The sequence below is a fragment of the Anser anser genome (assembly GCF_964211835.1).
Source record: "Anser anser genome assembly, chromosome: 4".
Lineage (NCBI taxonomy): Eukaryota > Metazoa > Chordata > Aves > Anseriformes > Anatidae > Anser > Anser anser.
The window spans coordinates 67,686,816-67,714,435 of NC_139724.1; the positions used below are offsets into that span (position 1 = coordinate 67,686,816).

Consider the following 27,620-nt stretch of genomic DNA (forward strand, 5'->3'; position numbering starts at 1 on the left):
CAGACGGAAGTGATTCAGAACCCATGAAACAGTCATTTTTCTAACTGATGGAGAACTCTTACTGAATGAGTTATCATTTGAATAGGTTTTAATACCACTTTTGATTTTTTGCATGAATTAAAATTCAAGTGAAAGGCATTCAACAAGTAGTACTGAGCCATGAAACCTCTTACTCACTTTTCCAAAGAAAAGCACCCAATACTGGACATAATATTTTTTTATTATTATTTATTTTTTCCTAGCCTTGCTCTATGTGTCATTTTTTTTGAGGGAGAATAATAATTTTTGAAAGAAGAAAAAAAATAGTTGCAGAGACTTAAATATCCTTTACTGTTCTTGTTTTGTCTCCTATAATAAACAGGAGCCTAACACATACCCCTCAGAATATAACTAATGCTTAGCCTTAACAGTAGAAGCTTCTCTAAGAAACTGCATCTGTTTTATTTTGGCTATGACAACAGGCAAGAGAAAATACCTTTCTGATTTCTTTTCATTCTAAGTTAATAAGATGCAAACCAATATGCCATTTATGGAAGATTCTGTGAAAGTCCTTACACTCATCCTAGATCGCAAGCACTTCAGCTGAGGTTGCTCTATTTCTCTGTCTGTATTTGTCCTTTATATCCTATATGTTGTCTGAGGTCTCCAAGAATGACTACAGAAAGAGGTAACCAATAGAGGTAAAAAAAAAAAAAAAGAGGTAACCATAGCCTAACAGCAATAGCTCACAGACTGCTATTTGTAATTTGAAACATTTTCCCCAACCTCTTCCTTGTAACTGTCATCATAAATAACGAAAATATTCATGTTACTTACACACAGAGCCCTTGTTTCCTTCTGATCTATGTTTCAGACCTAACACTTTTCATTTTATGAGTCTCCTGTCTCCTTAAAGGGCAAGTTTGTATCAAAACATAGACATTTTTCATATTTTATGTACTGCTTTATACGAAAAAGTAAATCTTACCTTTTCAAAAAAATAAAAATAAAAATGACAAGATGTGTTCTACAACAAAGCTTTACAGTTTTCCCGCTCTACTCTGCGCTGGCGTGGCCTCACCTCGAGTACTGTGTGCAGTTCTGGGCACCACAGTACAAAAAGGACGTGAAACTGCTGGAAAGTGTCCAGAGGAGGGCTACAAAGATGATGAAGGATCTAGAGGGAAAGGTGTATGAGGAGCGGCTGAGGTCACTGGGCCCGTTCAGCCTGGAGAAGAGGAGGCTGAGGGGAGGCCTCATCGCTGTCTACAGCTTCCTCATGAGGGGGAGTGGAGGGGCAGGTGCTGATCTATTCTCTTCAGTGACCAGTGATAGAACCTGAGGGAAATGGTGTCAAGCTGCGACAGGAGAGGTTCAGGCTGGATATCAAGAAGAGTTTCTTCACTGAGAGGGTTGTTGCACACTAGAACAGGCTCCCCAGGGTCGTAGTCACGGCACCAAGCCTGATGGAGTTTAAGAAGTGTTTGGACTGTGCACTTAGTCATATGGTCTGAATCCTTGGGTAGACCTGTGTGGTGCCAGGAGTTGGACTTGATGATCCTTATGGGTCCCTTCCAACTTGGGATATTCTATGATTCTATTCTATGAGTCTATGAGTTTTCTTATCACAAGGCACTTAATGTCTTTAGCTATCACATTTAACCTTTTTCTTTCTTTTGTAAATGGGACTGCAGCTGTCTGGAGAATCCAGTCTTGAACCACTTCTGTCTGTATAACACAGGAAACAACAAAACACTAACTGTGGCTGGGGATTCTAGAGTCTGCCTACTGCATTCAAGGTTCTTAATTAGAAGACAGCAACAGCATTTCTCCCTTGGTATGACCCTATAGACAGATGCAGATGGTCAGTAAACTGTAGTCATCCATTGCCAACTTACAGCTGGTTCATGGGATCCCATCAGGAGAAAGTCCAAGGCACTGCCTTGCAGGGTTCAGCAAGCTGTATCCCCAACATGAAGAGTGAACTGCAGCCAGAAGTGAAGTGTATGTCATACCCAGTGAGTAGGGCTTGCTTATCATGTTCATTATGGTCTTCAGATGAGTTATGTTGGAAGTTTTTCTGCTTAAGTTAGGGTAAGGTTTCTGGGAGCCATAGCTAAATTAAGTAATTTGAAAGCTGCAACTAATAGCTACCTGAAAGCACGTTTTGTTGGTAAGGATGGTGCACATCAGTAAGTTTTACTCTGCACATTATGAAGACTGTCAGTGGCTAGTTAATAGAGCTTGGCGGATACTCTTCCAAATGAGAATGATGCTGAACACTTTGTAGTAAAGGATAGCTTAAAAAAGAAAACAATCACCCAAGGATTAGGACTTCATCAATACTTCCAGTTAATATTACATTATACAGAAGCTACCAAATCTTCTGTTGAAGTAAGTTACAACAAAGAGCCCGTACAACTTGCCCTCATGCCATACAAGTGATCACCGGGCGGCACGTCTAGCCGTGTCCCTCCCAGCTGCAAAAGGGGATTCACATCCACCACTGTGTTTGCCATCAAGGCAAGGGCCAAACCCCAATCAATCTTTTGTGGCAGTGGGGACAAGTTCTTACTAACACTGCCAGCGTTAACGTCGAGCGTGAGGGAAGACAAAATGGCTGGCTTCCTACCCCCTGCTCTCCAGAGAGCACAACCCCACGTGTACTGCCACACAAACGGACACTCGCTTTGTCTCGACCTCCTGCCGCGGCGTGGCTCGCTGCAGCCGGGCACCCCCTCACCCTTTCCCCTCTTCTGGCCGGTGATTTCCCAGCAGGAGGGCGGCATGGGCCGGGCTGCGGGGAGCAGGCTTTCCCCGCTCCGCCCGTCCGCCGGGAGCCGTCCCTCCCCGGCCGGGGTGGGGCCTGGCGGTCACCGAGCTCCGGCGACTGCCGCTGGAGGCGGCGGCGGCCCGGGGCACATCCCCCATAAAACCCCCCTTGCTCCTCTCGCTCCTGTGTGTCCTCACTGCCTCCCCCGGCCACCTTGCGCGGCGGCTTGGCCATGGCTGGGCGCCTCAGCGCTGCCAGCTAGTGCCGGGGAGCAGCAGGGCGCCGCGCCTCGCACGGACGGAGCTGGTCTTCTTCATCCCGCAGCCTCCTCCTCCTCTCCATCTGCCGCTTTTCGCTCCTCCTCGGGGAAGTCCGGACTTTCCCACCCGTGTGTGCACCAAGCCCGACTTTCCCTTCCCTCGCTGCACCGCGATCGCACTTTTTTCCCCTCTCCTCCTCCTCCTCCTTTTTCCTTCCCTTCGGGCCGGGCGGGCTCGCACCCCTTCACCGCCGAGGATGCGGGTGTCGCTGCTCAGCCCCTTGCTCCTGCTCTCCCTCGGCTGCAGCCGAGGCTCCGCCGAGCTCCCGGCGGCCCGAGCCAAGTGCCCGACCCGCTGCGATGTCTCCAAGTGCCCGAGCCCCAGCTGCCCCAGCGGCTACGTCCCCGACCGCTGCAACTGCTGCCTCATCTGCGCCGCGGGCGAGGGGGACTCGTGCGGCCGCAAGGAGGACCCCCCCTGCGGGGACAGCCTGGACTGCCGCTACCCCATGGGCAAGCGCTTCGCCAAGGGGGTCTGCCAGTGCAAGCTCAGCGCCCAGGTGTGTGGCAGCGACGGCCGCACCTACGACAACGTCTGCCAGCTGAAGGCGGTGAGCCGCAAGGCGCTGCAGCACGGCCTGCCCGCTGTCGCCCAGGTCCAGAAGGGAGCCTGTGAATCGGGTAGGAGCATGGCGGGGTCTGCCTGGGGTGGGTGGTGTGGGGAGTGCTGCTTGACAGGCTGTAATGAGGGGCTGGGGGCTTCTGGAGGGCTTCGAGGCTCCCCAGGGGCAAGGCAGCTCATCCTGCTGTCAGCATTCGCTGTGGTGCGGGGCAGGGGTTAGTGGGGGGCTCAAGTCCTCTCTGAACGGCACAAATCCCCTTCCTTTGTCCGCTGGGTGGGCTTAGAGGATTGGGAAGGCTGCCCTGGGATAGCATGGCCATAGGCACCTCAGTGCTGTGAATGCTGCTGAGCATGAGGCGAGCGTGGTTTGTCGCATGGCAGTGAGCGCAGGCGTTAGGCTCTCAGGTCGGTCGCCCCTTTTCAAGCCAGGGTGCAAGGCACGCTGTCCGGGCAGTGCTACAAGCTTGCTCCAGTACTGCTGGCATCACGTTTATTTCATTATTGATGCTTGCTAATGGCATCGCCTGCGTGGGCTGTGCTGCAAAACCATGGTGCCATGTCCTGCACAGGGTGCAGAGCTGGAAATGCCTCTGCTCTGGGACTGTCCCTGGGGATGTTATCAGAGGTTAGTTTGATTCCCCTGACAGGTATCCTGGCAAGAAAGTGCCTGCTAAAGTAGCGTAGCTCAGACAGTGCAAAAAAAGCACCAGGTAGTATGTAAAACATCTAAATGTAGTCTTTTGTCTCTTTTACTTTCTTCTCACAAGAAGTCTTATAGCTAGAGTCTTGTGGAGTTTAAAGGGGGAAGGATGCCTGTAAACCTTCCTTATGGTTTAAAATGACGACACTCACGATATCAAGCAGTCTTCTGTTTTGCAATAACATACTAAGGCCTTTGCTTGACCTACGATATTGTAATATCAGTGGTAACTTCAGGCTATAACATCAGAAAGCTTAGTAATCACCCATGTTGGAGTTCTGTTTTGTTTTTTGTTACTAAAATTGGTCACTTTATGGAAGGGCTAACATTGCTAGTTTCTTTTTCCATACTTCCTTGTATATTATTTTAAGGGTGTGCTTCTACTAGCTTTCTAATACCGTTCCTGGAAAGAAAAGTCATATGCATAGTGGGGTTTTAAATCATGTATTAGTGCATCCATTATGTCAGGTGAACCACCAACCATTCTGTTTATTCATAGATTGCAAGCTTGCTAAAAATTATTGGGAGGAGTCGGAGGGAAAAGGGCAACTGTTGTTGGCCTTTTAAAACCTTTCTGTGAATAGGAGGGCTTTCATATATCCCACTTTTCTGAGAAAGTAAATGGAGGCAGAAGGAGGGAGGGGGTAAAATGGTATTCCTGAAGTTACTTCTTGGCTTGTCAGAGCCAAAAACTGCTCCAATGCTAGCTGGAGCTGCGATAATCAGTCTCTCCAGTGTTTAGCAATCATAAATTGCTGTTTGTCTGTTCATTTTCTCATAAGCATCCGTTAGCTTTAGTACTCCTAATATTTGGTTGGAACTGATCCACTCAAAATAACAAGAATGTTTAACCAAAATGGGTGAGCTAGCCTGCATCTTAGGCTTACAGAGTGCTTGGGGCTTGGTATACATGACATTTTCTTTAAGGAATCCTGAGTCTACTGTTTAATAGGCTTAGGAATTCAGAGCAGTAAGGTAGAGGTAACAATTTTTTTTCCAAGCAACTATTTTAGTGTTCGCTTTATTTTGGCTTTATTTTTTGTCCCAGTAAACCACAGCTTAGATGAAGCATCTGGTTCTCTGTGAAGTTTTAATTTTTTTTATTCAATTCTTCAGCTGCACAAACTGAAGCTCAAAGAAACCAAGTGTCTTGCCCAAGGTCAAACTGAGTTGGTGGTTGAGCCAGGAATAGAACTCAATTATGTTTTGTTTTTTTTTTTTTAAACAATAACATGCAATGGCTGTAATGAGAGGCTTTAGAAGAAAATCGACAGTTTAAAATTGCTGTTGAGTTTCTCTATTTTCCCTGTTCATGAAAGAAATCTGGCCTCAGATGACTCAGAGGTTGGAGACCTAGTTACAATGTAAATCCAATTTTACTTAACCATGCATACATTAAAACAATCTTAGATAATGGTAGCCTTACATAGCATGACTTAGGTTGTTTTCGGAACATGCAATGACTTGGAGAGCAGTTCTTGAAACTTCCGCTTGTGTCCATTTTCAGTTGCTTACCTTGAAGCTAAGTTAGATTCAGGCTGTGATAAACCAAGATAGGCTAAGCAAATTTAGCCCTTGTTTCATAGTGACAGAAGTCTGGTGAATGAGCTCATGAAAAAAGGAGTAGTAGGTACAGAAAGGCAGGGAGGTGTCTAGAATGACAAAGCAAGTGATATTTCCAAAGCTGACAAACCTTAAAATGATTTTTTCCTTATTAAGGACCTGTATTAGCTTGAAGAACACCATGCTACGTTGAAAGTTTTAGATGCAGGGAACTGCAAGGTGGCGGGCACTGCATGGAGATGCAGGAACTCTGTTATGGGTTTTCTTCAGTGTGCCTGTGTGCTGAAATGGCTATTCATGCAATCAGCCTTATGCATCTGAGCAAACCCATGGACTTATTGAAGACACCGATGGGAATAGTATGCAGAACTTATGGACATATTTAAACTATATACTACATATAATTGTGTGTTTGTTTTTTTCCTTGTTCAACACAAGGTACCTTATGGTATGGTAGCTTTCTGAAACAGCTAGCTTTTACCTGCCTTTTGTCACGTTCTGTCACAAAGACAAAGCAGTACAGGCTAGCGCGTAAGTAGTGGCATAAACATTTATGGAAGACAACTTCTGTAGTCAAAGACCCATTCTTACAGAGATCTGTTTACCGCTGTAGCAAATTGAAGTTTTAATGTCACATATCAATCTATTAAAGGGTCAAACTCCTCACCCAACGTATTCATGAGGTCACCTGCAATTTATTGCCAAATTATGTCAGATTTTTTTTTCTTGCACAGAGGGCTGTTTATCAGCTCTCAATACAACATTCTCGGTACAGTTAATAATTCTCTGCAATGTTATTTTGCTAATGGTTTCTTGGAAGGCAGGTCATATGTCAAACGATTTGGGTTTTCTCTCCTAGGATGCAGAAGCAAAGGAAAAAACAAAAAGAATTTGTTTGAAAAATAAAGGTGTTGTTTCATCAGTGCAACAAGGGAAAAATTAGAAAACCTTTGAGGAAATAAATTCAATAAATTCCAGGAAACAAGACCCATTGGCCTTAATACTGATCTTTCGCAGGGTTCTGCCTGAGAAAGTCTGCCCTCTGCATTGTGAATTGAAGTCATAACTGAAGTCACTGTCAGAAAGCAGTCATGATATAAAACATTACCCATGTCAGTCAAATCTTCGCAAGCGAGGAGTCTAGAAGTTTCATTCCTGAAAAGAAACACTTGAAAATACAGTTAAAATTTGAGCAGGGTCATTGCACACTGTTCTGCCTAGGGCATTTCGAGCATGCAAGAGTGTAACCTTGAAGATGCAGAGGAATAACTGAGGACATCATTACTTGCATTTCTGAAAAACTGGCCCAGTAAGAGATACTGAGGTCTCCTAATGGTATTATTGTCATCAAAGCTTTACACCTGCCTCCAGCTGTATTTAGGGAAATGCATTGCAGGGTATTAGCTGGAAATAAACTCTAGTCACATTCCTTTACTGATTGTTTTCTTTATGTCTGAGTTTGGTTTGAGTTCCTGCAGGTGAGGATGAACATAGTACAATGTTTGGTATATATTCAGAGTGTAGCACTTCACTGTTTTTGTAAAAGATATCTGACAGGAAAAAGATGTTCTTGTTGCGTCTCCTTAAGAGAGTCACTTGAGGAGGAGGAATAACAAGCTTCTGAAGTCAGTGAGGTGGTTAGGTGTCTGTGCAGGAAGGCATGTGCCAATCTCTCTCTGTCTGGCTGTTGTGACTGCTGTACTGCACAAGAAAGCCACTTTGGTGTTGGGTCACAAAATTGTTTTCATCTGTGCATGGTAGACATCCACTGTATAAGCAAGTTGCCTGAACCATAAAGTGGCATTAAACCCACCAAGGCTTTATGGTCAGTGCACAGCTATGCAACTTGATCTTAATGCTGAATTCATCAGAAAAGCTGCCCATGAACCTATGTTTCCAGCAGATGTTTCTGTTTTTTAAGCAGAGACGTTATAATCTTTTATTTGTCTTTCGTTTCTTTCCATGAAAGCGCAGTAGGGACAGTGTTTATCTCTGGTGATCGGATCTGCCAGGTTGCAGTCCTCCCTTAGACATAATAATTTTGCTGAACATACAGATCCTTTCTGAAGCTGGTTTTAGAAGGGTAATGGCGGAACAGCCTCAAAAGAATGAGTTTCCCAGGCTCACAAATTCCTAATGAATTTAAATTTGTGGATTTTGATAAAATGTATTGTCTTTAAGAAGGCGTTGAATACAATTTGGTTTGATTCCACAGGGAATAAGTTGGCAGATATTCAGAAACTTTCGGTCTTCTGCAACTGTAAACAGTTCAAGCTTTATTGTCTTCAGTGAGATAATGACAATTTATTTCTACTAATTTTTTTTTCCAGTTCTTTTCATACTAGTTAACTCCACAAATTTGTTGAAGTTGTTCCTGATTTACATTGGTGCTAATGTGATTGGAGGGAGTCTATTTCCTCCGCAAGAAAATAGATATAAAGCTATTAAAGGAACTCATATGATGTAGATAATGCTACTATCCAAGTCTTTAGCTGGTAATAATGGGCTCTTACCTGATGGTTGCTTAGCTTTAGCCAATTGGATGTAAATCTATAGTAGTTGGAACCCATAGAACTGGAAACGCAAGATCAAATTTAACAGAGTAGACTGAACATCTTTAACTTCAGTTCATACACTTATACCCAAGTCTGGAATTTGAGTTCTCCGTTAGAGGTGCCTGAAAGCTTATCAAGATTTAATCACTTGATTTAAATGGTAGGATGAGATTTCAGATCTGCTGAATCTGGTTGATTTGTGGGTATGGATTGGAAAAAAATCTAGTTATTTTGATTAAGAAAGATGCAGAGAGCTAAAGACTTTGACAATGTACGTTTGTTTTTGCTTCAGGTACAACCTGCTCACAACACTTTTCATGTCTTGGCTGTTCTACAGAGAGTTAATTGCATCATATTCTGCCTTTCTGCCAAGATAAATTAGCTTTGACTGCTGTGATATGATCTTGAACATGCAATAATAACATGGAAAAGAATGGATGCTATTAAGAGACCTTTAAAAAAAATATGCAGGAAATCTCATTAGGTCAATAGGTCAAAAAACCTGAAGCTGCTGTAAAAGTGGAGCTTTTACATTCTCAGTCCAGCAGAGGTCTGAGAGCTGCATGAAACTGAGAGACAGCAAGAATGTCTGGCAGGGGAGAGGAAGGAAAAAGATGTGATTAGTTTTATGTTTTAGTAAGAACAGTAGCTAGTCCTTACCACCTAATGCAAATTAAAGGATAGATTGAAGGTCTGACATAAAACCCTGTTTCTATTGCTCCAGCTGTGACACTTCTTTGAGGATGACTTTATACAGCTTAGGCAACGCTGTACATTCATTCCCTCTTCTGCTTCTCAGGCTGCAATACCTGCCTTTTAAAGCAGATTGAGAACTTCTGATGAAAAGCAGTGGTTTAACAACTGTGCAATGCACTGTTATTTCTTAATAATAACCAACACTTTAGTTCCCTTAAATCAGTCTGTACATCTGAGACCAAGTATTAGTTGCCAGTTACTTCTTCCTGGTCCACAGTTTGAGCTTCCTTGGATGCCATCTAATGTGGCTAAAGCTTCTTGTCACTCCCAGCTTGCAGAAAATGATTCAAGAAAAGTCAGTTTCTATGCAAGCATCTCAAGATTGTAAGTTAGTTTTCAGCAGTATTTAGCCCCCACCAGAAACTAATACGAACAGTTCATCTTTCATCAGGCCAGGAGATCTTCAGCTAGACTTTTCCTTCAAAGTTTGCATGTCTGTTATTCTTGAATCTCCTTTGTTTGAAATTTCCCCTTCCTCCAAGGAAGACAGGTTTGGATTCACCTTCAGGTCTGAGTGTTCATGTTTTCTCACCCCAGCACCAAGGTTCTGGACTTTGCTCAGACAGAAATGGTTTCAGTGTGGTGTGGAAAGAAGAGAAGATTTGCTTCAGTTTTACAGTCTCTTCTCTTTTTTACTGCGTGTTATTTTCTTCCACTCTTTCAATATTTACATTAATCCGCTGTCTCGTTCAGATTTTATCCTTCTGCTTACCCCAAATTGTACCTGGAAAGCCACTGCCACCCATGATGATTGCGTGGTGGTGGGTCAGCAGTGGTGTGAAGCTGAGTTCTTTGGCAGGCTTCCTCCTCTGCTTTTGGCCGAGTGCGGTGCTGTGACAATTTGGCACGGGTGGAACAGTTCAGCACTCAATAGATACAAAGCGATGTAGTTGCCCTGACTCACATAGAGCTTCACTGATGTACACCAACTGAAAAAAGCCTGCATTCACAATGCTTTACCCCCCACTTTTCTGATAGCTCATCAGCTGAGGGTCCTGCCAACTGATTCTCATAGATGTGTAGCCATTTCTATTATAATAAGTGTGATGATAATACTATATCCTGTCAGCGTACACTGCTGTGTATGCAACCATTTAAAGTCATGTTAGTAGACTTCAAAGGATATACTGCGTAATCTGGCAAGCTGCTTGTGAGCTGAAGGTAAGATCAATCTTCAGTGCCCCAGAAAGCAAAATAAATAAGTGTATTGTGCTTACATGTGTCTGACCTCTGCTATTCCTGTTTGCAGTGTTTCTTTTAAACCAAATACTGAAAGAAGTATATTCAATTGGTTGGAAGGATTTTTCAGAGTGCGTGAGAATGTACATAGAAATAATAGGCTGAATCTGCTCCTGCCAAGTTGTTCTGTCTGTTTATACCATACCATATAAATTTAGCTTGTAAATGTAAGCATGGTTTCTTTACCCTCAAAAGTAAATCCCATGTCCAGTAACAGGAAAAAGAACTCATGGACTTCTATGGAGAAATGCCTAATTGTCTTGATCTGGTTTCTTTAATACTTTCTTCCTTCATACTGGTGGTGTGTCAGTTCCAAAGTTCCTGTCTTTGCTTCAAGATATTGTCTAGATATTGTGCTAATGTAAAGTCCCTCACTTTCTGACTTTGTAGGTCCTTTAACACTTTATTGTGAAAGCCATCTGAAAGACGATGTAAACTATTACAGCTGGCTCTCTGTTACCTAGTATCTTATGAATTAATTCAAAGAATCGGGTAGATCAGTGAAGACTTTTTTTTTTGGAAATAGGTTAGACTCCATGGTGCTGTAATCTTGTAACTCGTAAACAACTTGAATACAAAGGTTTAATCACAGAATCACAGAGTCGTCTAGGTTGGAAGAGACCTCCAAGATCATCTAGTCCAACCTCTGCCCTACCACTAACAAGTCCTCCACTAAACCATATCACTAAGGGCTACATCCAAACGTCTTTTAAAGACCTCCAGGGATGGCGACTCAACCACCTCCCTGGGCAGCCCATTCCAATGCCTAACAACCCTTTCAGTAAAGAAGTTCTTCCTAACATCCAACCTAAACCTCCCCTGGCACAACTTTAGCCCATTCCCCCTCGTCCTGTCACCAGGCACGTGGGAGAATAGACCAACCCCCACCTCTCTACAGCCTCCTTTAAGGTACCTATAGAGAGCGATGAGGTCGCCCCTGAGCCTCCTCTTCTCGAGGCTAAACAACCCCAGCTCCCTCAGCCGCTCCTCGTAAGACTTGTTCTCCAGACCCCTCACCAGCTTCGTTGCCCTTCTCTGGACTCTCTCGAGCACCTCCATGTCCTTCCTGTAGCGAGGGGCCCAAAACTGAACACAGTACTCGAGGTGCGGCCTGATGGTCAGTAATACATCTGTAGATATGGATTGGTGAAAGTGACCTTTAAATTAAGAACTATGCAGCATACCAAAATGCACGAGATCTCTTTATCAAACTTCTTTCTTTCTTTTCTGTGTATCTTTCCTTTTTGGGTGATGCCCCATGCCCCCTTTCCTTTTAAAGACTTGGGACTTTATCTGTACCTATTACTATGTTATGTCATCTAGAAATAGGCAAATCTAGTACTCCTGAAGACCAGGTGTTGACTTGGAGTACAAGACCTACTGTGAGGTCATTCTTCAGCATGAGCTGAACTTAGAGCAAATCATGGTGGCACAAAGCATTGCTTCTGATAATTTGATGTCATTTAGAAATTAGAATGTAGAGCCTCTTCCTCATCTCACCTACTTAGTAAAAATGGTATTGTCTTATTAACATATCCAATTCTTTCTGCTAGTATAGGTCACCTACAGTCCAGCAGCCCAAGATATAAATTCAACTTCATAGCGGATGTGGTGGAAAAGATTGCACCTGCAGTTGTGCACATTGAACTTTTCCTCAGGTAATGCTTTGAAGTCTTTGAGTTGTAATTGCATAGTTTAATGAAGGTCTAAATATTTTCCTTTTCCTCTGTTTGCAACCAAGTTGAATGGTGTGCTAACTTTTGAGTTCTTGACATTCACAAAATAATCTGAAACATTACAGCAGACTCGTTTATTCAGAGAAGGAAGATACAAAGATTGTGAAATTGAGGTATAACATGAATAACACAATTCCCAAGTTGTGTTTTGCTCCTGTTTAGTAGATCTACTATATTGGTTTTAGAGTCTTTAAAGTACTTTACATAAAAAATAAGTCTATTCCATCTTTGGATGTCTCTTCAGCCTTAACTAAGATGTGTTGCTTATTAGATTATGTTTAATATCTCCAGAGTTTAAAAAAACAAGTCCAAAAATAAGCTGAAAAAACATAGCACCTTGTTGTTTATTCCACTTTCAGTGAGACATAATGTCAGCTGTTTTTATTTTGTCAGGGAGAACATTAAGAGCCTTGTTGACCATCTCTAACCTATCTAAACACATGAATGATTTCTGATAGGGAAAAATGTTCTAAATTTGCTGACCAAGACATACTGATATTCAGTATTACTGAAGCTGAGAAGCCAGGTTTGATGTTGAGTACTCAAGCCAACCAGCTGTCAGAACAAGTTACTGCAAATATTATAGATGTTCCATTACCTGAATATCTCTCTACCCAGGAGATATTTTTACAGGCTTTTTTATTATGCAAAATCAAGATAATCAGGCTTTCTGAGACCTTGCTTTATGCACATAGTTCTATTGGTCTTATGAGAGAACATTACAATTGAATATGTTCAAGATCTTTGCATTTTATATGTAGTAAAGATTGTTTGTTCTTTCCCTATAAGTAAATGTTTGTCCAGCAGCCTGCTGGGTGCTAATTGTAGCACTGCCTTCTGCCTGGGATTGACTCCAGTTCTTTAATGCTGAATAGCCCAGAACTTTCAAACAATTTCCTAATACGGACCACATCTTGGAAGAAGGAAGAATTTGTGGACCTTTTCTCATCTCCTGCAGCATTTTCTGTTCCCCTAACAAATTTAAGGTCATAACGTCAATTGTTCACAGAGAAAAGTCATAGTACTCTAAACAGTTTATAAAGTCTTAACTGTCTATATTGCAACAAACGTCATTCTCTACCAAATCTTACCCATTGTTAGTGTTTTTCATTTCTTTTGTCTTTTGCATTCCCAGTCCTTTCAGTCTCCAGACATATTTTTTCCTGCCTTTCTCCACGTGTGCCTCATGATTCCCTGAGACGTCACCTCTTCCTTTGCTCCTCTGTCCAGCCACAAGGTTCCTCTTTGTCCTTGGTCAGCTTTTTCCCATTAGAGGATCAGTCCATTTGTCAGCCTTACTATTGTCATTTTCTTCCCATATGGAAGCAGCAATTAGTGGGTCAGATGGGCTCCTCCTCCTTCCATTTTTGTCACCTAGCCCCTCTGCAAAGAAACCTATAAAGATAGAATTGGAAACCAAAGGAAAAGGACCATGCCAGGCATCCAAAAAGCTCAGTTTCTATCTCCCTGGCTGACTGCAATCAGTCTGCAAGAAATACTTTCTCCATCAATGTGTTTTTTTTTGTGGGGTTGTTGTTTTTTTTTTTTTGTGGGGTTGTTGTTTGCTTTGGTAATGGTTATAACATCGGTGATCAAATGCTTTGTTATTGGCTAAAAGGTGGTAAATGATTTCTGATGTAATCATCTCTAAGTTATGTTTCCCTTTTGAGTTACAATTACTTGCTTCTTGTATAGGCACCCTCTCTTCGGTCGAAATGTCCCACTTTCCAGTGGATCAGGGTTTATTATGTCTGATTCTGGTTTAATTGTGACCAATGCCCACGTGGTGTCAAGTACCAACGCTATATCAGGGAGACAACAGTTGAAAGTGCAGCTACAGAATGGAGACACCTATGAAGCAACCATCAGAGACATTGACAAGAAATCTGACATTGCAACAATAAAGATTCACCCTAAGGTGAGTAGCAAAAAGACCTGGATGAATTAATTTGGTAACTTTATCTCAATTTCATTTAGTGCAGACATATTGACTGGAATATGTACTTTAGGGATTCCTTGTCTGGAGACAACAATGTACTGAACAAACAGTTTCTCTTGGGCTGGAAAAAATTTCCTCTCTTAGAATTAAATTACTTTGTCTTTTGTACTAGAAAATGCTTAAATAAAAAGGGGAGGGAGATTGGAATATAGCTCAGCTAGTATGTGGCCATATTCTCCTGTCTTTACCTGAAGACACAGGATGTCTTAGTTAATCATTCTAGCTTAGAGCCAGTACATGCCCTGGCAGGTAATGTAGGGGGAGTGGCAGGCTGATCTCTAGCTGGTTTATATGCTGTTTCCAGGAGGAGGAGGGAACAATCTGCTCGAAAATGGGGAAATCTGGTTCAGACTCTTGTGAACATTTTTTCTGGAATTACTGCTGCTAGCAGTTTGTTTCTGAAGACAGTTTAAGGCAGTAATGCCCTGTAGTATACTAATGGTATCTGATGTAAGTTTTGGGCATATGCTAGAGAGTTACATTAATGTAATGGAAAGTATGTGTTCCTAAGTTCATGCTAGTTTTTTATCTTTCTAAGCAAGTTACTATCAATATAAACTAATGGCTGTTTCTTTCTTCTGTGTTTTATTTAAGAAAAAATTGCCAGTATTGTTACTGGGGCATTCTGCTGATCTGAGACCAGGAGAATTTGTGGTGGCAATTGGAAGCCCTTTTGCCTTACAGAACACTGTGACAACAGGTATTGTCAGCACTGCTCAGCGAGATGGCAAAGAACTTGGCTTGCGGGACTCTGATATGGATTACATTCAGACAGATGCTATTATCAATGTAAGTACTAGGTACAAGAGAAACTGAGCTTCACAGTCCTGGGACTTTGAAATCCCTCCCTATTTAACAGATAAATCCACCAAATGAACCCTGTGTTTGAAATCAGTGATAGGCACTTATTTTTATAAGACTACACACTGTCTGTTAGTTGCACTCAGGCATTAATGTCATAAAAGGGATGTTAAATAAAAAGGACCTCTCTGAGTTTGTCCATGAAGATGTTACATATGACAGACCCATCTCATTCTGTAGATCTTGTGCAGTAAGACATGATTATATAGACCCACAGTAAATCAACACATTTCTCTCTGTGCTTGTTCAGCTGGTCTGGCCCAGCATACTGTAGAATAGAGCCAAAGTTTCTTTCATCTCCATCCATTAGAACCAGATGGAGCAATCAAGTTGATAGCATCTGCTTGAATTTAATATGAGAACACCAAGGTAAGAACTTAAGAAAAAGTTTTTTTTCTGTTGTTTTTCTTTAAGGAGACTAGGGGGGAGGGAGGGTGTTTTCATGTTTTGTTTTCCCTTTGAGCATCACATAATTCAAATAAGAGTCTAGATGTAAAAGAAGTTAAACTTTTGAAATACTGTACAGAGTTAAAGCCCCCTAGTGTTGCCTGTTGTATAGAAAAACATGAAAATAATACCTCTTCAGATCTTCAGCTTGGAGAGATCCAGAGTGCTTCAGCGAAGTCCTTGGGTGTGTGTATAACTTGTAGTGATTCTAAAAAGAGCACTGCATGCATATCTGAGGTGGGAAATGGCCTGAAATTTTACAGCTTAAATCTGTTATACATTAAAAGAAAAATACTTCCAGCATTTATTTGCTGGACCTCGATACCAAATTTCACATAAACACTAAGCATTATGACTCATTTACACATGCAAAGCTCCTGACAAATACGTATTCTCACAGAGCTGTTGAGATAAATTTTATGAAAAAACAAGGGTAACTACACTTTTGTGCTAAGATATGACATAAAAATGAACTTTTTGAAAAAGGTCTTCGTATGATTCAGAAGCTGAAGGTCCTAAGACATGTAATTGGAATTAATTTTTTCAGTTGTAAAAAGAAGACAGGAAAACTTATGCAAAATGGTTTACTTGGAAGTACACACTGAATTGGTGGCAGAGGCAAAATTAGAACATGGGATTCTTGACTTCACGCCTGTGCACATTCCTCAAGATCAGACTGCTTCCTTGCATATACTTAGGCATTCACTGCACTCAAAAGCTAGTGGACAAGTTTACACAAGGATAACAGTGCATCAGATAATACTAGAGCAAATGGAATACTGATAGTAGAGTAGGTAAGAAAAATGACAACATGTGTAAGTTGCCATCAGAGACCACAAAACATGAAGATAGTCCCTGGCATAGGGATGCTGTGTACTTAGCTAATGCACTAGTTTTCTCCTGAGAATGGGAGGAGTTTGAGTGCTGGTCTACTTAGAGCATTCCTGTGGCTTAGCCAAAACGTTACTGTAGGAATGTGCATGCAGCTGCCTTCTGAGAAATGCTAGGACAGCAGGAACATGGAGCAGGAGAAAACAGGGCCGTAAGCTCCCAAATGGAGCTATATTGCTTGTGCTAAAGTTCTTTCACTAAGCAGATCCTTCAAGCAGAGGACAAGTGGATCAAAGATGGTAGGCTGAGCAAGGCTGAAAAATCAGTCTCAATTCTTTTGTGTCAGTGAGACGTAAAACAAACCAAGCGTGTAACCTCTGATCACTGACAAGGTACATTGTAAGAAACTGATCTCTTTGTTTAAACGTGAACTTTGAAGCTTATTTTAAAACTTTAATGTCTGTTTTACTGTTCTGAGAATCTATAAGGTTTGTTCAGTGCTATCTAAGTGTAAACAGTTTATATGGCTCATGTTGCTGTCATGCATCACTTAGCTTTTGTTTATTTTGAGTGGTAAGTTGCTGCTTTTGGCTGTTCAGTAGACCTACTTGAAAAGTCTGGCCTTGCTCAAAAGCAAACTTGTTGAGCCAACATGAAGATGGACAAGGAAATTCTCCAACTCCCACTTCCTGTAGTCCTGTTGGATGTTTCCTTTGAAGGACATTAGGTATTAGGTAATTTCAGATTGCTCAGAGCTGCTATATGCTCTCCCTAGAGGGAAGTGCATCTCAGTGGCTATTAAATCAGTCCTCATGTAGAACCTACCTCATAGGTGATTAAACTTCCAAAGCACTGTGTTCTCCCCAGTGGAAAATGAGAGACTGACAGTGCCACAAACCAAACTGATGAATAAAACTACTTAAAAACTGTGCATATGCTGAATGTACCTCAATTAAATATAACTTTAACCAGCAATTACTTGTTTCAAAACCTTGTTCTAACAGTATTTAGAATAATCAAAATACCCATTTTAATTAGTGATTTAGTGATTCTTCTTTAAATTTAAGGCAGAACTATTCTGAGTTTTAAGTTACTGCTCCTAGCTTAATGCCATTTACTGAAAAGGAAAAAAAAAATCATAAGAGATGTGAGCAGGTGGGGTAAAACCTACTTGTAATCTTCTGTGATCAGTATTGAATCCTTCAGTGCTGCCTAAGAAATGTCTTGCTCTCTTTCAATTGCTTACAAACAAAATACTACTTGAAATGCAATCTTCATTTCCTACAGTGAAGCAAAAATTTATTGTTCCCTTATGTCATTTTTACAGTATGGCAACTCTGGAGGACCTCTAGTTAATCTGGTAAGTCCAGGTGACTTCTTTTTTAAGAAAGTGTTTGAAATAAGTGGAAGAATATTTCTTTCAAAAGGTTCAGAGACTACACCAACTTCCAGCTATTCAGGCTAATGGTGGGCAGATAACCTGAAGCTAATACAAGCAACGCAAATTGAGTTTCAGTTCATACACCTTCAAGAAACATTCCCCTGTAGTGTACAGGAAATTTTACACAGCAATGAGGAAAATAGGTTTTGGTAGGAGCAGTTATTTTCTTTCATGCTCTGAAACCTGGGGTACAAGGCAAAGATGGGACTTGTTCAATCTACACAACTGCTTTTAAAATAGATTACTTAAAACCAGCTCTGATTTTGTAGATCAGTGAATTCTGACTCCACTGCCTGCTTGGCAGAGAGGAAATCTTGATGAGTGGTTGGATGTACCTTGGATGAACAAACTGTACTGTAATCTCTCTGGCCATCACAGATAAATGTGAGAGGGATTGTGAATCAGAGCCCAGATCCTCCCTTAGAAGTAATGTTTATTTCTTGAGTGATTACAACACTCTACAGTTACTTACACCAGACTTTAAAATGAAAGGCTAGGTTGTGAGCTGAATCCTGTCACTTAGGAGCACATTAATTGAGTGCTGTCTCCCAACAGGATGGTGAAGTGATCGGAATTAACACCTTGAAGGTTACAGCTGGAATTTCCTTTGCTATTCCATCAGACCGCATCACTCAGTTCCTTACAGAGTCACTTGACAAACAAAATAAAGGTAAGGTCTGCAAGATACAGTGATGTTGTTATCTTCCAATTATTACTCTAACTGAAGTCCGGGTGAAATGCAAAAAGGCACAGGTCTGGGATCCTACTGCTGAAAGAAGTAGCATTATTTTACCATATAGAACACCTTGGACTTGAAAATAGAAGACTTCTTCATAGAAGAGGGAGTGTTGCTTTATTATTAACAGCCCCAAAGAGTAGATATTACTTGTGTTAATCTGGGGAAAAGGACCTCTGTGGTCACAAATGAGTCATGACAGTCTCAAATGACCTTGAGACCAGATGGTGACTCAACGAGTCTTCTCCTCCTCTTTCACATATTGTCCAAGCGAAAAGGATATTAAGATGTACTGTGGACAATAAGGAGCAAACTCATAAAACATTTATCCAACAATGGTTTGTGGTGTGCACGTTATCTGTTGTTGATTTTTCTTTGCCCTGGTCATCTGTGTCTGTGCTATGTAACTGAATATTGTGATAGATCCTCAGACCCATGGGGAAGAACAACTACGTGCTAATTCCTAAAGAACTATGTGGGTTCTATGGGGATTCACAGGAGAGAAAAAAAATATCTCAGAACCAAAGAACATATACTTCTAAATGTATCAGCGACTACAGTGCTCTGGGCTTTTCATATGTGCCTCGTGTCTAACACTGTACTAGTAGGTGTCATAGTATGTGCTACACAGCCAACGTTGATCTAGCAATACTTCATCTAGGCCAAACCTTTTCCCTTGTTTGCCAACTTATCTGTCCACACCCTACTCATCTTTCTTCATGACTGCTGGCTGCTGCTTTTCTTGAATCTTTTTGATTTTAATCTCCTCTTCCTCAGTTCATCCAGTTTCTGATGCCAGAATTGCTTCCCTACACCATTGTCCGCTCAGTGTTCCATCAGACACTTTTAATTCAGAAACTTCCCTTAGAGACTTCAAAGTTATGCATCTGCCTATATATTTGAGACCATCACTGTTCTGACTGGGTTTCCTTCATTCAAGCTTTGCTGCTTTCCCCAAATCAGGTTGCTTTCCCTTGTTGATTTGGAAAAAAATGATGAAAATAGTTACTAATTATGTACTGAAAAGTGCATTTCAAGGTAGCTGACATAATTTTACTTCAGTCAACAAGTCAAAAAATTGTTTCTTTACTCAGTTTACCAACTGTTCCATTTCTGTTGCCTTCTGAGAGAAGCAGCCTATATTGTTGGTGATGCTGCCCTGCAGAACCAAACTGCTCGCTCCAAGACAAGGCAGAGTGATGGTCTACCCTGCAGGTTATAGAGGCTGAAAGCCTACCACCTGCCAGCGGGTTCTTGGTCACTGTGGCTGGAAGGTGAAGGCTGGATATGCCACCACTGAAACAAGCCCTCTTGTTTCCTTAGGCACCCTCAGGCACCTTTGCTTCTGCAAAGTGGTGTACCTGCTAGGCCCAGCTAGAGGACCTAGAGATGGTGCCGCCTATGGACCCCTAAAAAAAATAGTGAAGGATTTAAGTTTAGGTGGCATGTGACACTCATGATTTTTGATGCTTCTTTTTACCCTGTAATCAAAAGAAAAGGATTCACACTGACTCTTAGCATCATGAAGTTCCACTGCTTGGCAGAGGCTCTTGGCACAGGCAATTTTTTTTATTTTTTTTTTTTTACTTATTGAAGAACCCTGTACTTTCACTTCAGTTAGAAGAGTAGTCATTTAAAGCCCATGATGCATAGAGGAGGAGAACTTCTAGCAGATATTTTCATAATGTCTGAAATTTAGTTTGCATTTTTTAGGCATTTGGTAATAGTTTTAATTTTTGTTTTATAGACATTATTTCTTGTCATAAAGAATTTATGTAAGTAGAATTTTTGGGATGTTTTTATCATGCTTTATTTTGCTCCAGTTACATTTCAGTAGTTTCAGTGGGATCCACCCTTATGGTACAATTAGGTCATAGAAATAAGTTTAAGGGTATTACCATCTTGCTGTAAATATCATATTGCCTGAAGATGATAAAATTCCCAGAGGAAACATCTCTTTCCAGATTCACTTTGGCTTATAGGAGATACTCAGGGTATCATTAAATAAGTCTGATTTGAGTCTTTTAAATTTCAGTTGATCAGTTAACTGCCAGTTTCATGTAGAAGGCATAAATTCTCGAAGTCTCATCCGTTATATACCTGGAAATATACAAATATATAATCTACCTAAGTACGGGGCGTGGCGGAAATAGAAGAGAATGGCATTTGAATGAATTATCTAAACATTCTTTGTTACCTAATGTATTGTATGGTTGATACATTAGAAATTATTTTGTATTTTTGACCAAAAAATTATCGTGCTTTGTACAGATTATGCTTACTGCTTGAAAGGTCTGAAACTTTGCTAATTTTGCTAATTTTGAATTTAAGTCATAATGTCAGCCTACTTCTATAGTTAAGAATTCCTAAACTGGTGCATGAAATTAAGTGTTTCCATCTATGTCTCAATTTTAGTCATCTGTGTTTTGTGTTTTTACGTGTGGAAATCAGTCTATATATTTTGGCATTCACTTTTTTTTTTTTTTCATTTTACTTCAGTGCCTTTTGCTAGTAACCAATAGGAATTTCTTGCTATTGAATAAATTAAGCTATACAGTTTGTATTGAAGATACACTGCACATAATTCAGCATTATAGATTGGAGTTATTTTTCCTGATTTCTTTTTGACGATGGAATATCTTTTGTAAGTGCTTTCAGGACTGCTCATGCAACCTGCAAGATGATCTAAGTGTAAAAGGAGCAAGTGGAGAAGTAGGAATTGTGTTTGCCATTTGAATAAAGAGTGCAGGTTTCGTTCCTTCACTCAGATCTTGGTGATATCCTGGCCCCACTGATATTAACTGTAATGGGGATGCTCATGTGACAGATGTTCATGTCCATGAAGAGTCTGAGTGACTGACTCCTTAATTTAAATTTATTGGTTCTTTTTGCTAGTTTATAAACACTTCTGTCTTCAGCCTCTGTTTATCTAGCTGGTTTGTATATCTATATACAATCTATGTATACTGTTAGAAGCATCAGTTAAAAACAGCTTAACAGTAAAATAAATGCTTTCCTTACTGTGCAACAGAAAGCTCCTTAAATAATGAACTGCATCTAGATACTTGGTGTCAGCTGCTTGTCACTTTCTATTAACACAAAACAGATTTAATTTTAAGCTGATGGCTGAGGCTAGTTTACTTGACTTTGTACCACTGGAATCAGTGTTCAAGCTGACCAGGTATTCACAAAAACTAAATGTGATTTGAATCTCTCCCTCTGCCATGCTCTGCTAAAACTTTAAGCTGCAGTGATTTCACAATTGTCCAACCTGACTGTTGTAATATATTAACCTTCTTTTAACCTCTGCTGGGACTTCACGCTGGTTGATGTGCTTATTAAATGTATGACCTCCCTTTATTCCGGTTCTCTCAATTATTTTTTTCTTCTGCCTAGTGATTGCACAAATTGCCAAAATGACAGGTTTTGAGTCTTTTTATTTGCAGAGGAAATATAATATTTGGCAGGTAGTTCCAGGTGCCACATATCGTTTTGCCTGTATGACTCAATCCTGACCCACCACAAGGCCCCTTGGGATGATAAGATAGTATAACTGGTTGTCTGTGCCCATTCAGTCTCTGTTCATATTTCTAAAAAACAAACAAACAACAACAACAAACAGTCAATTTTACTTGTTCATGAAAACTTAGCGTAAGACTTTTGACTTGGCTTAAATTGGATGGACATGAGCAAAACAAAAGGCTTGAAACTTTCTTTACTTTTCTTACCTGAAGCTTTCTGGTTTACAAAATGACAGTGATTGGGAAGGGGAGGAATCTAGATTCTGCAGCTTAAATAACCCATAGCTCATAGCTTATTGTTTGTATTCTGCATTGCACAGGCAATGACTGACAGCAAAGTATTTAATGCAGACAGTAAACTGTCCCGAGAGAATTTGTCATCTATGTGGTTGACTGCAGTCTAAGGAAGACAATTTCACAATTTCATCATTTAACTGTCCACATTGCAAAAAGGGGTGGGGGTGGGGGGTGGGGTATTTTTCAGGTATTGGAGTTACGATTTTTAGGTTTTGTTTTGTTTTTGTTTTTTTAAAGTGAACATTTAAAGATTTGTATACCCTGTGTAGACTTGTGAAGCACTATGAGTGTGCTAGTTCATGGCTGTGCCCAAAGCTTATGAGACTTCAGTTTTGAGTAATAGGACATCGTCACGATGCTTCTGCTATAGCTGATTGTGATCTCATTAGTTTCACTAATACAAGAGAATACAAGAGAGACAGAATATTTCAGGGAAAAGCAGAGATGACGGTTACAGATATGACTGTCTAGAGTGTTGTAAATTCCCTGTTTTAGTACTCAAGATTTTCACTGACATTAATGGGAATATTGGACATGCTTAAAATTTAGGACTAATTCTTTTACTTGGGACTATTTTTCTTGGAAAGAATAAGAGTTAGAGGAGGCTCTACAACTCCTCTTCAATCTTTTTCCTCACATGAGAATATAGGGAAGCTCAAAGAAATTGTGGAGTAGTTATGCTGGAACAAGTAAGGGGAAATATTGTTTCATACCGGATATAACTAACTACTGAAGCACTCACTTCAGGAAGTCATCAGACTGCATTTGTTCACAAAACAGCTGTGCAATATCATGACTGCTAAAAGGCAACTACAGGAGTTTGGTGCTGTTCCTGAAGGAGTGAATTTGGATGATTTAAAATTCTGTAGAGTCCTGGGTAAGGTCTATGCTGTTGTTTTGTTATTTTTTAAACTTACTTTTCATTCTTTGGAGTAGAATTCACTGTGAGCCTTTCAGTTGCATCTTTATAAGGCTGTCTTTTCTCTGAAAGGTGGAAATTTCCCTTTCTTTAAATCCCATTTCTACAATTTTAATCAGGATACTGTATGATTAAATTGTATTGACCAGTTTCAGATGAAATGGTAGTTGGTTATAAAATCTTCTATTTACTGAAGTCGTATGATACTAAATCACTGAATTTTTCCTGAATTTCCTGAAGGAAAACTCTTACAAAGCATAAATGAGTTTCTCATACTTGCTGGCAGAGAGCAGGATTGTCATTCCATATACCAAGCTTAAGTGAAAGAAAAGATGGCCTCAGTATAGATGTGTATGACTCGTTTTTAGATTTGATACTTCCTGTTTTAATTGACAAGTACTTTGGGGGAAAAATAGTTATTTTTGCAGTATTTGTCTGAATTTCTTCAATATTTTTTATGTTATTTTCAGATAGCAAGAAGCGTTTCATTGGCATCCGAATGCTGACAATAACACCGGCGTAAGTATCTTGGAAAGGTAATCTGTATGACTATGCATAGCATCAATGGCAAGATACGTTGTGGTTCAGAACTCTGCCATTCAGCTTTTGCTATAAATCTCCAGAGAATCCAGAAGTATGTGGATTACACAGTTAGCTTTTTGGAAGCCTGTTAACATTTTAATTGTATTGGTGAAATGTGTGTTCTCAGACTTGAAAAAGCACTGCCTCTAAATACTGGGAATTGTGAATGACCTATTGGAAGCTGAGGGAAATTAGGGAGGGCCTGAATACTTCCTTTTGTTCTTGACAAGGATGTCTGCAGTGACACCAGGTTTTAGGTGTTATTTAAACAAGCTGCTGCATTCAGGTTACTCTGAGTGCCAGTAGCAGATTAGCTGCCTGAGGGTTTGGTGACGTTTTTTTCAGTGCCAGTAGAGGCTATATGAAGTGAGATTTTATGTCTAACCACAAATTGGGAAGAAAGTAGTTGCTAAAATTCAAAACTAAAGCTTCATGCTTACATGTTAACAAAAGCAGGATATGGACACCTTCCTCCTATTTTTTTATTTTATTTTTTTACTCTTTTCTTTCTCATACTGCTTTGTGTCTTGCTGTTATCCAGACAGATCCTGGGATTACAAATGAGGGTTCTTACACTTTTGTTCTTTCTCAGCAGTAGGCACGTTTCCAAAGTGGCAGTAGACTAAAAAATTAAACAAGACAATTTCCAGCTGGGCTTGTAGTAAAGCCATCTTTATTTATTGAGTTAGACTCTTGCAATCTTCCCCAAAGTGTCAGATCCTCAGCTGGAACAAATCAGTGGAATGGCATTAACATCACTGGACTGCCACCAATAAAGAGGAACTCAGAATGTTTCTCTGTGTAACTATGACATGAACACAACGTGAGATTTTACTGGCTTTGAGGTGTCTAATGAACCAGTGTAAGATGTCTCCAGGCCTATTTTCAGGAAAAGGCTATTTCTTTCCATGTGTTTGCTTTAGTCATGTAATTATGTTAGCTTTCTTAATAAAAAATAAAACAAAGTGAAGCTCTGTGCAGCCATTTGAGCTTCCTTTCAATCTGAGGGATCCCAGGTTTTCATGACTGACAGCAGAGAAATCCATCATTAGTTAAAAATTCTCTGTTTCTGGAAGTGGGTTTTAATCCACACAGTACACAGAACTGAAATAATGTTGTCATCTCAGAAATTAGAGGATGTTTTTAGTGCCTCTATTTTGCAGCTGGTTCCTGTCGTCTTTCTTTAAAAAGGCAAGCACAACCTGTTTCATATGTGAGAAAATTTGAGGAAGATGAAGTTTCCCTGGAAAACTCACAGTTCTAATCTCCTACGTGATGACTGAAGTTGTCAAAAGCTATGTTGTTATATGAATTAAGACTATCTTGTAAAATGTAAAAATGCAAAAACATTAGCAAATTTCTGCATTATCGCCCATGTTAACTCTTTAGGGCAGAAATGTCTTTTGCCTCTGTAGCGCGTAGGACACAGTGCTACTATTTCTGTGCTACATTCATTTTTAGTCACAAACATTTGAGAATAAATAAATTTGAGATTAAATATGAATTTTTGAATGCTACTGCTTTTGTAGTGGAATCAAATGCTATGTGATTGTGTTCTTTTTAGCTTGGTGGAAGAACTGAAACACAATAATGCTGATTTTCCTGATGTCAGAAGTGGAATTTATGTACACGAGGTTGTTCCGAACTCACCTTCTCATAGGTATGTAGAGCACATTATTCTCTTCATCATAAACAAATTTCCAAACAGATATTAGTAGGTAGTATTCCTATTCGTATTCAAGTACATCATTATAGCAGTCTTGATTTCTGTTTAAACAATTTAAAATAGTGCCTGTGGGTTTAAAAAAAAAAAAAAATTGTGCTAAGATTCTAGTGCAGTGAAATATTCCGATATCAGAACTATTCTAAATGACACCAGGCAGTATTGAACAGTGTGCAAATTTAAACAACACCCTACATTTAATGAACCAAATTTGTGTTGGAAAAGTATGTTGAATATTTATAAATAGAAACTTGGACTGAGTTTAAACAGGAAACAGGATAGCACTCACATAAGATATTGTCTGAACTATTGTCTGAGACAATGCTTTATCTTAGAGGAAAAGACTATTTTACAGAAAAACCGGAAAATAAATAGCATTTCTATAAATTATTTCAGGAATTATTGAAAAGATGCAAAGGCAATAAAATTGGCTATTGTGGCCTACCTTTGAACAGCAAGAGAAAAATAATTTGCCTATTGTTCAGTTGGTACACCACTGCTTTTCTTGAAATTTTGATAGTGTTCGATTTCCAATGCCTGACGTACATACTCTAGAGATAAAAACATATTCTTGTAAATGGATGGAGTGAGGAAGTCTTGGCTAAAAGTCTTTTCTATTTCTCCTCTGCTGTAGTTTTGATGAAGACAAAGAGAATTAGACTACTTTAGCTGTTGGTCTGTTTTCTGTTTTAGAAGAAAATCCTCAATGAAATATTGCAAGACTAACTTTGCATTTAGCAGCACTACAGTTTATTCTGTTCCAGTCAGAAGGGTGAAATTCCCCTTCAGTGGAAACTAAAACACACAAAAATTCATTTCATCAGCCATAGAGGTGGTGAGTTTTGGTACTTCTCTACACAGAAGGCATACTTACTGTCTGTTTCTTCTGTCTTTGCAGAGGAGGGATCCAAGATGGAGATATTATTGTTAAAGTCAATGGGCGTCCTTTGATGACTTCCAGTGACCTGCAGGAGGCTGTGATGAATGAATCACCTCTACTACTTGAAGTCCGAAGAGGAAATGATGACTTGTTATTTAACATTGAGCCTGAAATTGTCATGTAAATAGAATTGAGGAAGCTCCCACCATAATTAAACTCACTTATTCTGGAACACTAGATACCTCCTTTACAGCTACAGTAATTATACTTCCTGTTGACTAATGACAAGGTGGACTAACTTAATTGCCTGAACCATTTCTGTACATAGTAGCTAGAATGAATTCAATTATGCCACGTATTGCAGGTTTGACTTTCAAAGCAATTTAAGACACAGGTTCTGGGGTTGGGGAGGAGGAAAGTAAGTTTTGGGTAGCTGATGGAAATGGTGCCTACTTCCAGTTTGAGGAGATTTCAGAGCAGGTTTAATTCTTCGTTTTGAAAGATGAAAATACAACTGGAAGCTAGAAAACACGCCAAAGGGGTAAATTATTCTTAAATTACAGTCATAGCTGCAGCAGAACCAAGCTATTGCAATTGAGCTTTTTTTTTTTCTGTATAACTTCTTCAATGTGAAACTACTATTGGCAAAGCTTGTATTTGTTCTTAGTGCTTGTATGCTACATGTCAACGCAGGTAGATTAAATCTGTAAATATCAAAAGGAACAAAAATGGTATCAGGCTATAGAGTGTTACACCTAGGTCATGCGATTTTGGAATATAGTAAATGATTCTTATAGAATTAATGCCTTATATATAAATCAAAACAATGTGCTGAACAAAGTTAAGTTTGAGAAAGTGCACAGTTTTTTTAAAAAAATTGATACAAATTAGTTTTGCATTTTACTGGTAAGCTTTGCTGTAAAATTGTTATACTACTTTTGGCTTGTACTGTGTAAGTTTCTACTGTAAGGAGATTAAAGTTTACACAAATAAAGTGTTGGTGTAAACCTCTTTTTAAACAAGTGTTTTCTACCTTCCCTATTCTGTCAGACTGGAATAGACTCTCTCAAGCCAAAATCTTCTTGCAGAAAATTGGGCCCTGATGCTATGAAACCCCTTTGCAACCCTATGGTATGATTATTCAGCCCGTATTTAGGCTATGTTTAGAAATGCTTTGTACACAAGTCATTTATTTACACTA

At 40.0% G+C, this 27,620-nt stretch overlaps 1 protein-coding gene across 1 annotated transcript; it reads left to right on the forward strand.

Annotated features, from left to right (window-relative positions):
* Window positions 1-2,836: 2,836 nt before the first annotated feature.
* HTRA3 (HtrA serine peptidase 3) lies at window positions 2,837-27,438 on the forward strand. Its single transcript, XM_083833926.1, has 9 exons — window positions 2,837-3,692; window positions 12,005-12,104; window positions 13,878-14,100; window positions 14,776-14,970; window positions 17,648-17,680; window positions 18,317-18,431; window positions 23,705-23,753; window positions 25,381-25,476; window positions 26,438-27,438. Exons 1-9 carry the CDS (start codon window positions 3,269-3,271, stop codon window positions 26,601-26,603), a joined length of 1,401 nt encoding a protein of 466 aa, XP_083690052.1. The 5' UTR covers window positions 2,837-3,268; the 3' UTR covers window positions 26,604-27,438.
* Window positions 27,439-27,620: the final 182 nt, after the last annotated feature.

Excerpts from the sequence above, each read along its gene's own strand:
- HTRA3 (XM_083833926.1), top strand. The coding sequence starts at position 3,269 with ATGCGGGTGTCGCTGCTCAGCCCCTTGCTCCTGCTCTCCCTCGGCTGC. Across the intron at positions 17,681-18,316 it reads GAGGACCTCTAGTTAATCTG|GATGGTGAAGTGATCGGAAT; the intron begins GTAAGTCCAGGT and ends GTCTCCCAACAG. Across the intron at positions 25,477-26,437 it reads CCGAACTCACCTTCTCATAG|AGGAGGGATCCAAGATGGAG; the intron begins GTATGTAGAGCA and ends CTGTCTTTGCAG.